This window comes from Talpa europaea (assembly GCF_964194135.1).
Source record: "Talpa europaea genome assembly, chromosome: 15".
Taxonomy (NCBI): domain Eukaryota; kingdom Metazoa; phylum Chordata; class Mammalia; order Eulipotyphla; family Talpidae; genus Talpa; species Talpa europaea.
This window is the reverse complement of record NC_140083.1, coordinates 42,326,158-42,340,014: the sequence shown is the minus strand read 5'-3', so window position 1 is coordinate 42,340,014 and position 13,857 is coordinate 42,326,158. Positions and strand designations below refer to the sequence as shown.

Here is a 13,857-nt window from a genome sequence, read left to right as displayed (position 1 = left end):
ACTTACTTTTATTTGGAATACAATGACCTTTGAGATCATTTAGTCTAATCTACTCTCCCATTCCACTGAAATATTTTCCCTGAAAATATTTAGTCATTTAGTCTCTACTTGAATATTATTAAAATCATGTATATTGGATGGATGGATGGATGGATGGAATGAGGGAGGGAAGGAATGACAGATATTCTTTAAAATAAGTCATTTAATTTTTGGAAACTTTATTTGTCAAAAATATTTTTCTTATGTTAACTCAAAATATATCTCTTTCTAACTTTCTTTCTAGATCCTAGTTCAGCAGTTTTATTCACAACTTTCCAGTGGAAGTTTAAGAGCTACCAATGTGAACCACACAAGTAATTTTGTTTCAATTTGTAGCATTAAAAAAAGTAAAGAAAGAGGTTTTTTTTTTTAAAGATTGATTGATTGATTGATTGATTGATTGATTTATACAAGCACTGGGTACAGTCAGAAGCGCGGGAGGGTGAGAGAATTCACCAGAGCCAGAGTGGGGAGCAGAGCAGGCAGAAGGACTGAGGTACACTGCTGAGGGGAGCAGTGGGTGGCAGGAGAAGTCTGTGCACCATGTGGGACCCTCACCTGGCAGCCGGGGATGGAAAAGGCGCTGCAGAGGATGCAGGAAGTTTTGCAACCCAGCGCTCAACTGCTGTACCACCAGGGAGGCCCTATTTTATTTTTTTATAATAAATTTACTTGACCAACTATATCTAAAATATCATTTCAACAAATAATTGACATAAACAATGTTGAGATTTTACTTTGTTTTTATGGTTTTCAGAACCCCCTATGTATTTTGGATGTTCACTATATGACATGTCAATTTTTTTTAAATAGCCACCATTTGTTGAATGCTAACTTTGTATTTTGGGGGGCTTTTTATGTTTATTGATATAATTTTGATTTATAACACTGTATATGTTTCAGGGGTACAGGTTCACACCCCTACAAATGTAAGTTATCACACCATGCCCACCTCCAAAGCACATACCAATTTCTACTAGGCTCACTTCATGTATTCAACAGCTAATCATGGTTCGTAGATTGGAAAACCTATTTCTACACAATACTTCACAAATTTAGCTGAATATAAGAATCATAGGAGGGCCTCCCTGGTGGTCTAGGGATTAAGTCTCAGCGCTATCACCACTTCAACCAGAGTTTGATCCCTGGCCAAGGAATTGACCTCCATGGCTCAGCAGACCTCTCCTGTCTTACCCACTGCTCCCTTCAGCAGTGGATTTCAGTCGGTCTGCCCGTTCTGCTCCCCACTCTGTCTCTGGTGAATCCTCTCAACCCTCACGCCTCTGGCCTGTACCCCAGCTCTTGTATGCATAAATAAATCTTAAAAAAAAAATTTAAAAGGCATTAAAAAAAATCACAGGAAATTTATCACCTCCAGAAATTCAGATTTTGTTAGTTTAGGAGGACTAGGAAGTCTTTAATCAATTAACTAGGCAGTCAATTAATCACTGGTCATCAGGCTAGTATTTGGGAATCACTGCTCCAAAGCAACACAAAATAAATCTAAGTCCTCCTATCATTCTACCCTTCTAATAGCTAAAAAGAAAAATGGCCACATCTCCACTATCACTTATTCTCCAGGCTAAAAATTTCAAGCTCTTTCAACCACTCCTCATCTAACATGGTTTCCAAATCCTTCAGCTCCCTAGTTGCTGTGCTCTGGATGCTCTCCAGTTTGTTGGCTTATTTGTAATAGTGGAGATTATAGCACAGATAATCCAAATTAATCCTTATTTGCCTTTGAAATGTTTCTTAGCAATTTCCTATGAATATGAGTGTCTCTCCTAAATGCTGTATTCACAATTCTTCCAATTAAAATTTTAAGCTCTCGTTGTCAAGAAGCAATAAGAATGCCCAGGTATTTCAGCATTCTGCTATTTCATCCGTGGTACTTTCATCTCGGAATGGAGAAGAGTTCTCAGAATAATTCAGAGAACTAAGTTAAGAAGAACTGTTTTTTTCAATGCCTCTCAACTCTCTTACCTTCCTTATTACTAGAGAAGAAAGTAGGTGTTCTGAAGTAAAAGAATTCTTCAGTCTTCTTTAAAGTTACAGAAATATAAAACGTCGAAAGGCATTAGATTCACCATGAATAGATGGAATCAATTCAAGTCCACAAATATTCACTCACCAGTGATTTATTGGGCATGTGATATATGCCACCATGATAGGTGAAAGGCTACCAGAAAGAATGAGGCAGAACCCCAGCTTTTAGGGGATCACAATCTGACCAGCGAGAAGAGCACATCACATGACAGGTATTCAGGGAGTTGTGCTATGTGCCTGAAACTCTAGATACACATTTGAGAAGAAAGCACACAAAACCCCTCCCCCTTGTGGGGCTTGGTTTCTGGCAGAGAGACAGACAAAAACAGCTGAACTGAAAAGTGAACTATATAGCCTGTCAGATGATCAATTTTATGGAAATTAACAGATCAGAATAAGGGGTATCAAAAATACTTGTGTGGTAGGTGGTATGCTGGAATGTTACTCAGTGGTCAAAGTAACCCTCATTTTAAAAAACACATTTGAGAAAACATTTGAAGGAAGGAAGGGGGAAACACGCAGGTATCTGGAGGAGGTACAGTCTAAGCAGAGGGAACAGGTAGTGCAAAGGTCCTGAGGCGGAGGGCGGGGCATCTGGCCTATTTGAGGAATAGTAAATGAACCATGGGGTTGAAGTAAAATGAGCAAAAGGGAGGAGAGAAGGTTAGGTCAAAAAACTAATGGGCTGGGGGTAGACATGTTCATGCAGTTCTTTGTAAAGCATATTAAGAATTTGCTCTAGTATTTGAGAGAAAAGGGGAACTACTGAAGGAATGTTTGGGGTAAAGCAGTGCCATGAGATGAATTACTTTGTAAAAGGATCACTTGGTACTATTTTTGTTTTGTTTTGTTTTGTTTTGCTTTGGTTTTGCTTATTTTTTTTCCAGTTTGATGCATTTTTTTATTTTAGTTACATTTTATTTTATTTTTATTTTTATATTCCCCATACAATACAATTGCACACTCCTTATTTTGACCCCAATCCGTCCTTTAAGAACAGGCTTCAGGGACTAGAGTGTAAATAGGAAGGTCATTTAGGAAGCTACCATAGTGATACAGGAGAAAGATGACAATGACTTAGACCAAGGAGATAGCAGTAAGGAAAAGTGGTCTGATTTTTGTATCAAAATAACTCCTACAGTGAGGGAGTTACTTTAATAGAGGATGCTGAGAGATTAGAGAGGAAGAAATAATCATGGCACCAAAGTCAGAATTTACAGCGAAAGTGACTGCTTAGCTGAGTCCTGGATGACATGTAAAAGGAAAAAAGAACCAGGAAGAACAATCCAAAGACAGGAACAGGCATGAATGAAGTCAGTGGCCAAGAGAAAACAGGACATCGTCCTTTTGCTATGGGACTTATTGTTTCTATCACCTTTTCCCTATGGGACTTACTGTCTCAATAGGAAAATAACATAGGAAATCGCCTAAAGACCACAAGAATTAATGGAATAAAAAGCTACAAAATAAATAATAATACAAAGGCAAGATAGTCAAGAGGAGTCAAATGGCAGGAAATGCAGGAAAGGTGACTCTGAAATCACAAAGGGCTTGCACACCACATTAAACTCAACTATTCAAGGTCCCCTGAAATCTTGCCCCCACACCAGTTCCTCCCAACAGACCACATCTGTACCTTGCAAAGGAATTCTACAGTCATCCAGAGGTAACACAGCTGTGTAGTTTGTTTCTCAGAACTTCTCCCACTTCTCCCACAGCACATCACTCAAAACCTAAGCTCAAGTGTCATTACTCTTAAAAAGTAATGTTTTGGGGAGGCTACAGGGGAGTTCCACACTCAATATTCTTTTGTGGGTTAGCTCTATGCACCTCCACTTTTGTTGATTAGCTCTATGCACCTCCATTTTTTGTTTACAACAGGGCAGATTACACTCCTGCCACTGACTGCCATTAATTTCATTTACAGAACACAGTTACCTTCTCCTCAATAACGTGTAAACAACAAAAAGAGAACAGAAGATGCCCAGGGCCAGTTTTTCCCCCACCCTGATTACCTACACCTGTTTTCCCTTCATTATGTAAAAGTCACCCTTAGGTGATTTAGCTTTGATAAAATCCAGGGTTTCCACCTGGGGGTCCCTAAAAGAATCCCAGGGAATAGGACCTACTGCTAAGCAGATTCCAAAATGAAAACAACAGTTGAAATACAATGACTGCTTAGCAAATGTCAGTTTTATCCATATAATCTACACGTCAATACTAAGAAATAATGCTGTTATCATCTGAACTGACAGGAGATAGGTTACATAATATCAAGTTCACACAACCAGTAAGCAAAGGAACCAAGGCTGGACACTTGGTGTTGGGCTCTAGGGCACATTCTTATGTCTACTGCACATTAACACAAGCATCAGTTACTTCCATCATGTAATCCTGTGTCTAGACCAGGAAAACGGGACCTTCCAGAGCAAGGTTTTGCTGTCCTCTCTCTCAGTCTTCCTTTTTAAGGGAGACTCCTGACTGTCTGGGTTCCCCATCCCTCCCCCAGAATGATGACTGAGCAGAGGTGCCACCAAGAACGACTCAGTGAACACTCATCCAAGTGCCTAGTTCCAGCAGCAGACCAAGTAGGAAAGGAGCATCAACTCTCTCCTAACTCCTTTTGATTGCAGTAGTCAAGATCTGAGTTTCAACAAATAGGAGTTTAATACAGAGAACAAACACACACACACTAATAAAATGTCTACTTATATAAGTCTGGCATCTCTCTCAAAGGGAGTTCTGAATTGAAACCAGTTTATGAAATTTTTCGTGATGTTGATAGAAATAACGCAACACAAGTGCCCAGTGTCGTACAAAGGTATGAACTTAAAATAATCTGACAAATGTAGATAAATTTTTAAAAGTAAAAATAAAAAATCTAATTAGAATGGCAACTACTTTAAAGCAGAATGGCTTCACATTGAAGGATTAAGAGAGACTCCTCAGATACTTTTGCAGAAACAAAGACCAACACTTAATTTATTGTTGGTTCTTATAATGAGCTCGCAATTAAATCACCTTTATGTTGTAATATATAGAGTAGGACCTATAATTTTCATACTTTTCTATCTCTCTTTAAGATAATGTCCCCAAAATTTCTTTTTCACTGTTTACAATGAAATTTTGGTTTGTATTTTACCTTCTGATTTAATCATTTACACAAACATCTTCCTACATTATACTGTCCTATCCTTATACATTAAAACAGTAAAATAAATATTCGTTAAACTGAATTGAAGTAAAATCAACAAGAGCCACATGACACCATAAGACCTTAACATCTAACACCCAGGTTATCAGTTAGCAGGTATTGAATTATGAAAGGTTATGCAAAAACACAAGAAAAGACAGGAATCTGCAAGAACCAGGTCTGGGGCCAGAGTGAGGACAATGAGTCCATGCGAAATGGAGTAAAGCCAGAGAAAGGCAGGAGCCCCTTTGATTCAGCCGTTACTCTGGGTATGCTGCAGCTAGGACATTCAAAGTCATTCACTTGCCAAAGCCAGGGAGATTGCTACTACTCCTCCCACGTCAAACCTAGTAGCATCCCAGAGGTCGCTGGCACTTCTGAGCGAAGACTTCTCCTTAAGCTTGTTCCTGTCCATGAGTCTGAGGACCACACGCACCAGGGGCCTAACACTGTGCTAAGTGCTATCCATTCTATTTCAAAAGACAGGTTTTCTAAATCCCCCCTCTACCGCTAAGTTAACCTTATGGGGTTAGAAGGGCACATTTCTGGAAAAGGAATACAAATGAGAAGGCCAATGCTTGATTTTACTCTGTTCTCAGAATTAACTCATTATTAAGTAATGGGGAGACCCCCTTATAAATTCAGCACTTAGTATGAAGGCTTGACACAAAACTATTTTAAGCCAAACTAAAAATCTAAACCATGAATGCTGACTATTAAAAGAAGGCACCCAGAGGAGAAGAGGGAAAAGGGAGGTGAGGGGGAAGAGAAAAAGGGGGAAGGAGGCACAACGGACTGTGGGTGGTGGGCGCCCTATGGGAACACCAACAGAAGGGGGTAGCCCACACTTCTAAGACAAAAAGAGTTATGTAAATCAGTGTTCATTCAACAGAAAACATTCATTAAAAAAAAAAAGAAATAGCTATTTTAGACTCCAAATGACTAGATAACTTTAAGTGGCAAGTTCAAGTTTACAACCACCCACTCTTATACACAGTTGAAGGAGGGCTCAAAAAAAGTTTAATTCAGTTACAAAACAAATGGAAGCTAATGTTGAAACACATTTATTTGTTTCTGATTACTGCTATAACAAGCCACAACAAACTTAATGGTTACATATATTCAAATTCATTATCTCCCAGTTATGGGGGTTAGCAGTCCGAAATGAGGATTGCCGGGATAAAATCATGGTGGGCAGTGCCGTGTGCCTTCCGGACATTCTCAAGGGAAAGTCATTCTCTCGCTATCTCCAGTTTCTAGAGACTGCCCACATTCTTTGGCTTGTGGGACACTCAAATCTTTAAACCCAGTGTTGACAGGTCATTCTCATTGCCATTCTCTCACCAGATTTTCTACCTTCCTCTTCTAGATGTAAGAGACCATTGGGATTACATAAATTCTACCTGGAAAAGCCAGATACTCGCTTCATTTTTAAGTCATCTGATTGGCAACCTTAATTCTAACTGCAACCTTAATTCCCCTTACATTACATATTCCCCCGGCTCCTAGAATTAGGGCATAAAAGTGATTGTGGGACTCTTATTCCACCCTCCACAATTTATCTTGTACATATAGTGATACATTTCCCATCATTCTCTATTAATATGGCCTACCATATAAAAAACCTGATCCCTGCTTTCTTGATCCCTGCTTCGCTTTAATTTTTTTCTATTTTTGCATAGAACTGGGGTGTAGGCCAGAGGTACGGGAGTGAGAGGATTCCCCACAGACATAGTGGGGAGCGGAACAGGTGGCTCTACTGAAATTCACTGCTGAGGGGAGCAGTGGGCGAGACAGAAAAGGTCTGCTGCATCCTACGTGGGTCAGCTCCCTGGCCGGGGAGTGAACTCAGAACCTAGCGGTGACAGCGCTGAGACTTAACCCACAGCCTTTGTCTCCACAACTGTGGATTTGTTCCATTTGCTCATTCCAGGCTTGGGTTCTTTCTTCCTTCCTGAATTCCTACAACCCCTCTTCTCCAGAATACTCTTACTTACCCTTCAGCTACCAGTTTAAAAGACTTTATTCAAAGAACTCTCCCTGATCCTGTGACTTCATGAACTAGACTGTAGATGCTCTCAGTTGTTTTTCATATCAACAGTAATTAAATTATTAACTGTGTCATTTTTTGATGACTATTGTAAGGGCAATCTGAAGATAAAGTTTTAACTTCATTTTTTATATGCCTGACACTTACCAGAAAAGTTTATTTGAATGAATGAACATGTCTGCTTTAATCCTCATAACAACATTAATAACAGTTAAGGATACTGAAACTCAAAGAAATTAAATAATGTCACCAAGTAAGAGAGCTAATGAGAATTCACTTGAATCTGTCTGGCTTCTAAGTCCAGCTCTTTATCTATTTTATTGGGGCCCACAAGCCACTGTCCACAGGTGCTCACTCACCATTACACTTTTAAAAGTACTCAATGCTACCTTTCTTTCCCTAATGCAAATAACTTTTGCCTACTGATGTCATTGGTCCACCACCAAATGCCAAATTTCTTCCTTTTTTCAAATACTGGCATACGAGCAGCCTTGCAAACATTTTATTCCTTAAAAACCCTAAAGTTCTTAAAAATATTTACTAAGCTTATTTTTAAATTACCAACTCAGGAAAAAGATGCTTCAATTCTAGTTGCTATTCTTGTGGGGATTAATGACATTATGAAATCTCTGAACACTCCCAAAGAAATTTTATTAAACTAACAGATAAAGCCATCTACTTTGAGAACCTGGTCAAATTGCTAAAACCAAAGATCTAGAAATTATGGTGGGCCTCCCTGGTAGTGCAGGAGTTAATGTCTCAGCGCGATCAACCTATTGCCAGTCATTGAGACCTGAGTTCAATACCCAGCCAGGAAGCTGACCCACAAAGCACGGCAGACCTCTCCTGTCTGGCCTGCTGCTCCCCTCAGCAGTGGATTTCAGTCAATCTGTCTGGTCTGCTCCCCACTCTGTCTCTGATGAATCCTCTCATGCCTCCACACCTCTGGTCTAGACCCCCAGTTCTTGTATGCATAAAAAAATAAAAAGAAATCTTTTTTAAAAATTAAAATAAAAAATCAATGTAAACATTCCTAGAAAGTCATAGAACTGTTCTTTTGTACAAACTCTTTCTTGGTTTCATGTACAGGAAGGAAACCATGTTATGATCATTATTTTGAAGACTATCTCCTAGACATTAAGCAAGACAGGAAGAATTCTATTTATAATTGCACTAGTCCTTGAGATTGCAGACCTCTTTACAGTTTCTCTAAGGTCTTTTCATTATCAGCATCCAATCCTCTTTTTTTAAAAAAAAAGTGTATTCTGATGGCCATGAGTCACATCACAGTTAGGAATATTTAGAAGATCATGAAAATTATTATAATTGGGCACAGACTAAAAGCCACATTTACTAAGATATGATCTAATTTAGAATCTTATTTCAATTTCCAAAGCAGCTATAAGTCAGATTTCAACAACGAAACAATTTCAGTGACAGTATGGTTGCTGTTATAATAAAAATCAGGTATGACTTTGGAATATATTTCCATTTGATTTTATTATGCATATATAACAAAATGTTTTAATTAGGAAACAAAAGTAGATTCATATTACACAACATTTATAAAAACTATTTATGATTTAAAAAAATATTAAATGAAAAGCATCTTAAAAACCACAAAAAGAAGAATAAAGTAGCCAAAAGGAAAAGCAATTAAATGAGCAAAAATCATTTGAAAATTACATTCTGAGATTTCTTTATTTTAAAGATAAGAGACAAAAGAAGATGGTTATATTATGATAGGAGAAATTTAATGGTGCAAAATCTCTTCCATCTACTTAGAACATATCTAGTAGCATAAAGTAGTCTATCTGATAGGTTTATATGAAACCTAAAGGCATCTCACAGCTTTTGTCATTTGTTACTATTCCTGCTGACATTGTATACACTGCACAAAAAATATCTGCAGCACCTTCTATTCACTATAAATTGAATCTATAACATCTTCAGAGTCTATAAGCTTTTGTCTTTCTAAAACCCCACTGCTTCACATGGAATCCCAGTGAAGCAATAAGAGTCAGAATTGACTTCATAACAACAGTTTCCACATACCAAGAGCAGAGAAAAGACCTTTCCCAGGTAATGCAGAACTACCAGCCAGAAATCAAAGATCACCTCTTATCAATTTCTGAATATCAATCATAGAATAACAGAAATCATTAGAGTATAATCAGTACATCAGTAACATATTCCTACTGAGAACACAGCAGCAGCCAAAATTTGCTGATTTATTGATATGAAATCTGATTCCTAATTTGGCAGGAAAAGAAATTTGACATCTTCAAATCTCAAACTATATTTGCTGGGTACTTCTCTATCTATATACTGAGCTTGGTACCAACAAGGAAACAAAAACAACTAATCAATATACATTGGCCCATAGTTACTACCAACAATTGGAATAAGATATATGCATAAACCTCATGTATTTGCGACACAATGTCGACCTTGAAAAATTGGTAATTTAAAATAAAAATGACCAATCTTGTTAGCAGAGAGAATTGAGGAAGCAAGAAGGAGGGAGCAAGGTGGAGAAGGAGGAAGCAAGGAGGGAGGAAGAGAATAGGACATCCACTGGCACCAGAGGCTTACTGGAAGGTGAGCAAAGCATGTGCAGAGAGGGAGGTGTGAAGTTGTGCCCCCCAAATTATGCATCTATGTAAATGACTGACAAATTGATAACATTCGAGGGAAATAAATAAATAAGTAAAAATGAATGCCACACAGTCATTTGAAAAAATTAACCAGGAAAAAATATTGGTCCCTAGAAATTATCTGTCTAGCATCCAAACATAAAATGCACACAGAATTGAAGGTTTCCACTGGGGACAGCTAAGGCACTCTTCAGAGGAAACCAGGAAGACGATAATAATTTAAACAGTAGAATAAAATTAAACCCTTGGAAATTTCCAGGGCATGTCAAGACTGTTTATTAGGAGCATTAGCTTCTGGAAAACTTTCCGGTTACTCAAATTGGCAATCCTGAAAGAACTTTGTTTCCGGCTCACAGGGCCTGAAAATCAGAGATTCGAAAAAAGAAAAAGAAGAAAGCACCTTCAATGTAACACTATGCTACTCTGAATTGTACTGACAGTTTAGTCTTACTTCTTGCATTAGATTTGGTCATTGTTTTGAAACGGTTCCTTACCTAAGCCCCACTTCCATTCTCAGTCCCCAAAAAGGATCTTTAAGCAAATTAAATACTATCAAATATCTGTCACAATAAAAATATTCGGTGGACTCACCATAACTAAAACAGAAAATTACTTTTTAGTATCTTACAGAAACAAACTTGCTTTAAATAAATGGAACACATCAATGGCTCCCTTTTCCCACCGGAAGCTTTGGTGTCCCTGTCCATGGTGACACACTCTGGCTACGCTGTGCAACAGCACCACTACAGGAACACTCAAGCTTTATTTTTATGCCCATGGCTTGGGAGCAGATTTGCCCAAGTGGTTTTATTTCGCAAATCTAACTACTTACATGCACTTCATTTACACCAAAACCACAAAAGAAAAACCTTTTTCTGAGATAGGGTGGAAAGAAGAGGCTTTAGTCAGTCTATCAGATATGTTCGACTTTTTTTTTGCCTTCACCTTACTCTTTACCATATGTGAATTTAGTATTTCTGTGTTTTTCTTTTAGATGCTCATACTGCGGCATCTTCCTACAAACCTAGCAATCCCCAAAAGCTTTGGTAAATCAAAGTTGAAGTGCTGATGCATTGGAATTTGCTTCTGACCACAAAACACATTTAAACATACCAATGTCCACTGATATTTAAAAAAAAAAAAAACTTTTAAAAACCCTAAGTGCATGATTATTGGTGATACAAGATATGCTTTTGAAATATTTTCAAAATTATTTAAGGGAATATTATGCCTTTTCCTTATTATTTGATGGAAGGAAGAATCACATTTCAATGATAAATCTTGTCTCAAAATAAGAGTGGGTTTGTGATACAGAGTAGGTCAAGCCATTGAGAGGTATTAATTAATTTTGCCGGAAAGCTATCCAACATGTCACCACTGAAACTTTCAAAGAGCCACATCTTAACTAAGACGAAGCTATCCTATTCCCCACCTAAATCAATTTCACCCAAATGAGGCGTTTGCGTTATAATTCATTGCTCCCCAGACGCTAAAAATCAACCATCTGCCATTGGAGTTTCTGTACAGTAATTAAGGAACTATCCATTAGAACTGGCAAGAGTACAGAGTAAGAAGGAGGAGGGGTTGGGACTGCAGAACACACAAGCCACTTAAAGAGAGGGGAGGCGTGTGTGTCTCCCGCTGACCCCCTCTACACCTCAGCTCGGATGCTGTGACCCACCAGGCGGGACCGAAGTAGAAGAGGCGAGGCCAACTCCTCCAGGGGTTACCCCAACTGAAACCGCGCTGGGAACCGGCACGCTCTTCCTACCTTGAAAGAGAAAGGCTCTCGTCCCATTATGCAGCCCGGGAACCTGGCGCACGCCGGCCGTAGATTCCCCAAGTTCTAACTCTGTCAAGAGATCAATCTGAAGGGACGGATCCACACCAAGTCCCCAGACTGGTGGGGATGGAGGAGAGAAAGGGAAAAGAAAAGGCTCCGTCAAGATGCAAGCTTCCCAAGAACCGCGCCTGGGAGACAGTATTGGGCACTGGCTCCGAGAGGCGGCTCCCCCAGCCGCCGCGGGAGCCCTACCTGCCTCCAGCAGCCACGCTTTAAATAGCGGCGCACCCAGTCCCATTTCCGTGACCCACTTTAAAGCCTTCTCCAGGCAAAGTTCCCCCTCGGTCCTCAGACCCCGGCTAAGGGTGTGACCCGCCTCGCCGTCTCGCAGACAAGCACATTGAAAAAAAAAAAAAAAAAAAAAACAGACCCACAGCCGCCCCTGCCCCGGCTCCCAGTCGGGACCCCCTCCGGGTCGGTGGGGAGACCCGCGTGCACCTCCGGGGGGGTCACCCTCCCCCGCCCGCCGCCTCGGCCCCGGCTCCGCGGCCACTCACCTGCCCCCAGACCGAAGACCAGACAGAATGTTCTCAGTAGGACCCGAGACTCCATGGTGTGGATCGGCTCAGTCCATCGTCTCCCTCTTTAAAAAAAAAAAAAAAAAGAAAGAAAGAAAGAAAGAAAAAAAAGAAAAAGAAAAAAAAACAATCGAAGAGGTTCTTGGTATCAAGCGGGAAAACGGCGTTTGTCTTCGCTGCCACGGATCGCATTTACAGACGAGAGCGATCAGGACGGTTTGGCCGCCTAAGGGAAAAAAGGGAGGCCCCCCCAGCACGGGAAGAACTTAGACCCTCCGATGCGCACATCCTTCCCGCAGGAGAGCCGGCGCGGCCGGGCAGGGAGGGTCCGGGGGGAGGGTGGGACTCTCCGGGCAGGCTCTGGGAGAAGAGCGCCCGCGCCGGAGAAGGCAGCCCAGGCTCGCACACCCGCAGACGAGGAGGCCGCCCCAAGAAATGCGGGGCCGGGTCGCCCCGCACCCGCCCGCCCTCCCCGCCGCCCGAACCTGTTGTAAAGCAGACAATGGAGAGCGCGCGGCAGACGCGCGCAGAGGAGCCGGCTCCTCCGGTGGGGGGCGGGCCGCGGGGGGCGCAGGGGGGCAGGGAGGGGCGCGGAGGGCGGGATCCGCTCTCAGCCCCGCTAGCCCGCGCGGCTCCGGCTCCAAGCCCCGTCCAGTGAGCCTCGAGCCGCAGCAGCCTCCTGCGCCCTACCCCCTCGACCCGGGCTGGGCCACCCTCCCTCTGGGATCAGAAGATCCAAATTCTAGGTACTAAGTTGATGGGCGGTCTTTGCTCACCCGGCGATTTTCGGCGCGTGTCTTGAAAGACCCAGGAGAGAGAAAGGACCACCCAGCCGCAGAAGGCGAGGCTAGATTGCCAGGCGCCCGCCCGCCCTTTAGGCAAGGGAGGGTCGCGGGTGTACGATCCTGCACAGGGCTCCGCGGCAGCCCGCGGAGCTGCAGCCGGGACCGCCTCTCGGTAGCATGTGGAGGAAGATTCGCACAGCAAGCCAGACTCCAGAGGTGCGGCGGACGGAGTAGGAGAGACTCGCGCAGTCGGTGGCGCACCCGGGAAGCCCTGGGAGCCCCGGGAAAGAGGTTCCCCGCCCGGGGCGGGGCGCTGGAGAGCTTCCCTTGTGCGGAGAGCGCAGGGAGAACTTGGCCAGGAATCGGAGCGGTCTGGGACCTCGCGCGCCCCCTGCCAAACACACAGCAGAGACTCGGGTTCTAGTTCTCCAGGACAAGTGCACGTAGGACACAAGGACTGCTGAACCACTCTGTCTACCCACACTGAAAAGGAGGGATGAATGAGGGATGGGTGGAAGGAAGGAAGGAAGAAAGAATGGATGGATGGATGGATGGATGGATGGATGCCATTGTTGCCTAAGAAGAGGAAAGAATATAGAAAGGTAATAAGTCTCTATCAGTTGGATTGTCTTCTGCAGCCTCCAAAAAGGGCAGTCCCTGCAATATCTTGATTTTAGCCCATTGACAACTATTTTAAGCTTCAGAACTGCAGAACTGTAAGATAAG

The 13,857-nt window shown here is 41.9% G+C and overlaps 1 protein-coding gene across 2 annotated transcripts in view; it reads right to left on the bottom strand.

The window, feature by feature from the left end:
• NELL2 (neural EGFL like 2) overlaps positions 1–13,228 on the bottom strand; it is a gene marked incomplete at its 3' end in the record, with an annotated part of 372,006 nt that extends 358,778 nt beyond the window's left edge. Inside the window, exons 1-3 of one of the 2 annotated variants that reach the window (XM_084256276.1) lie at positions 13,123–13,228; positions 12,326–12,411; positions 11,757–11,885 (exon numbers count right to left, since the gene is read on the bottom strand). In XM_084256276.1, the coding sequence (XP_084112402.1) occupies positions 11,757–11,885; positions 12,326–12,380 (184 nt within the window). In that variant the 5' untranslated portion in view covers positions 12,381–12,411; positions 13,123–13,228. Of the gene's footprint in view, positions 1–11,756; positions 11,886–12,020; positions 12,805–13,122 lie in introns of those variants that run through there. The other variant, XM_084256275.1, reaches the window with a different exon arrangement.
• Positions 13,229–13,857: the final 629 nt, after the last annotated feature.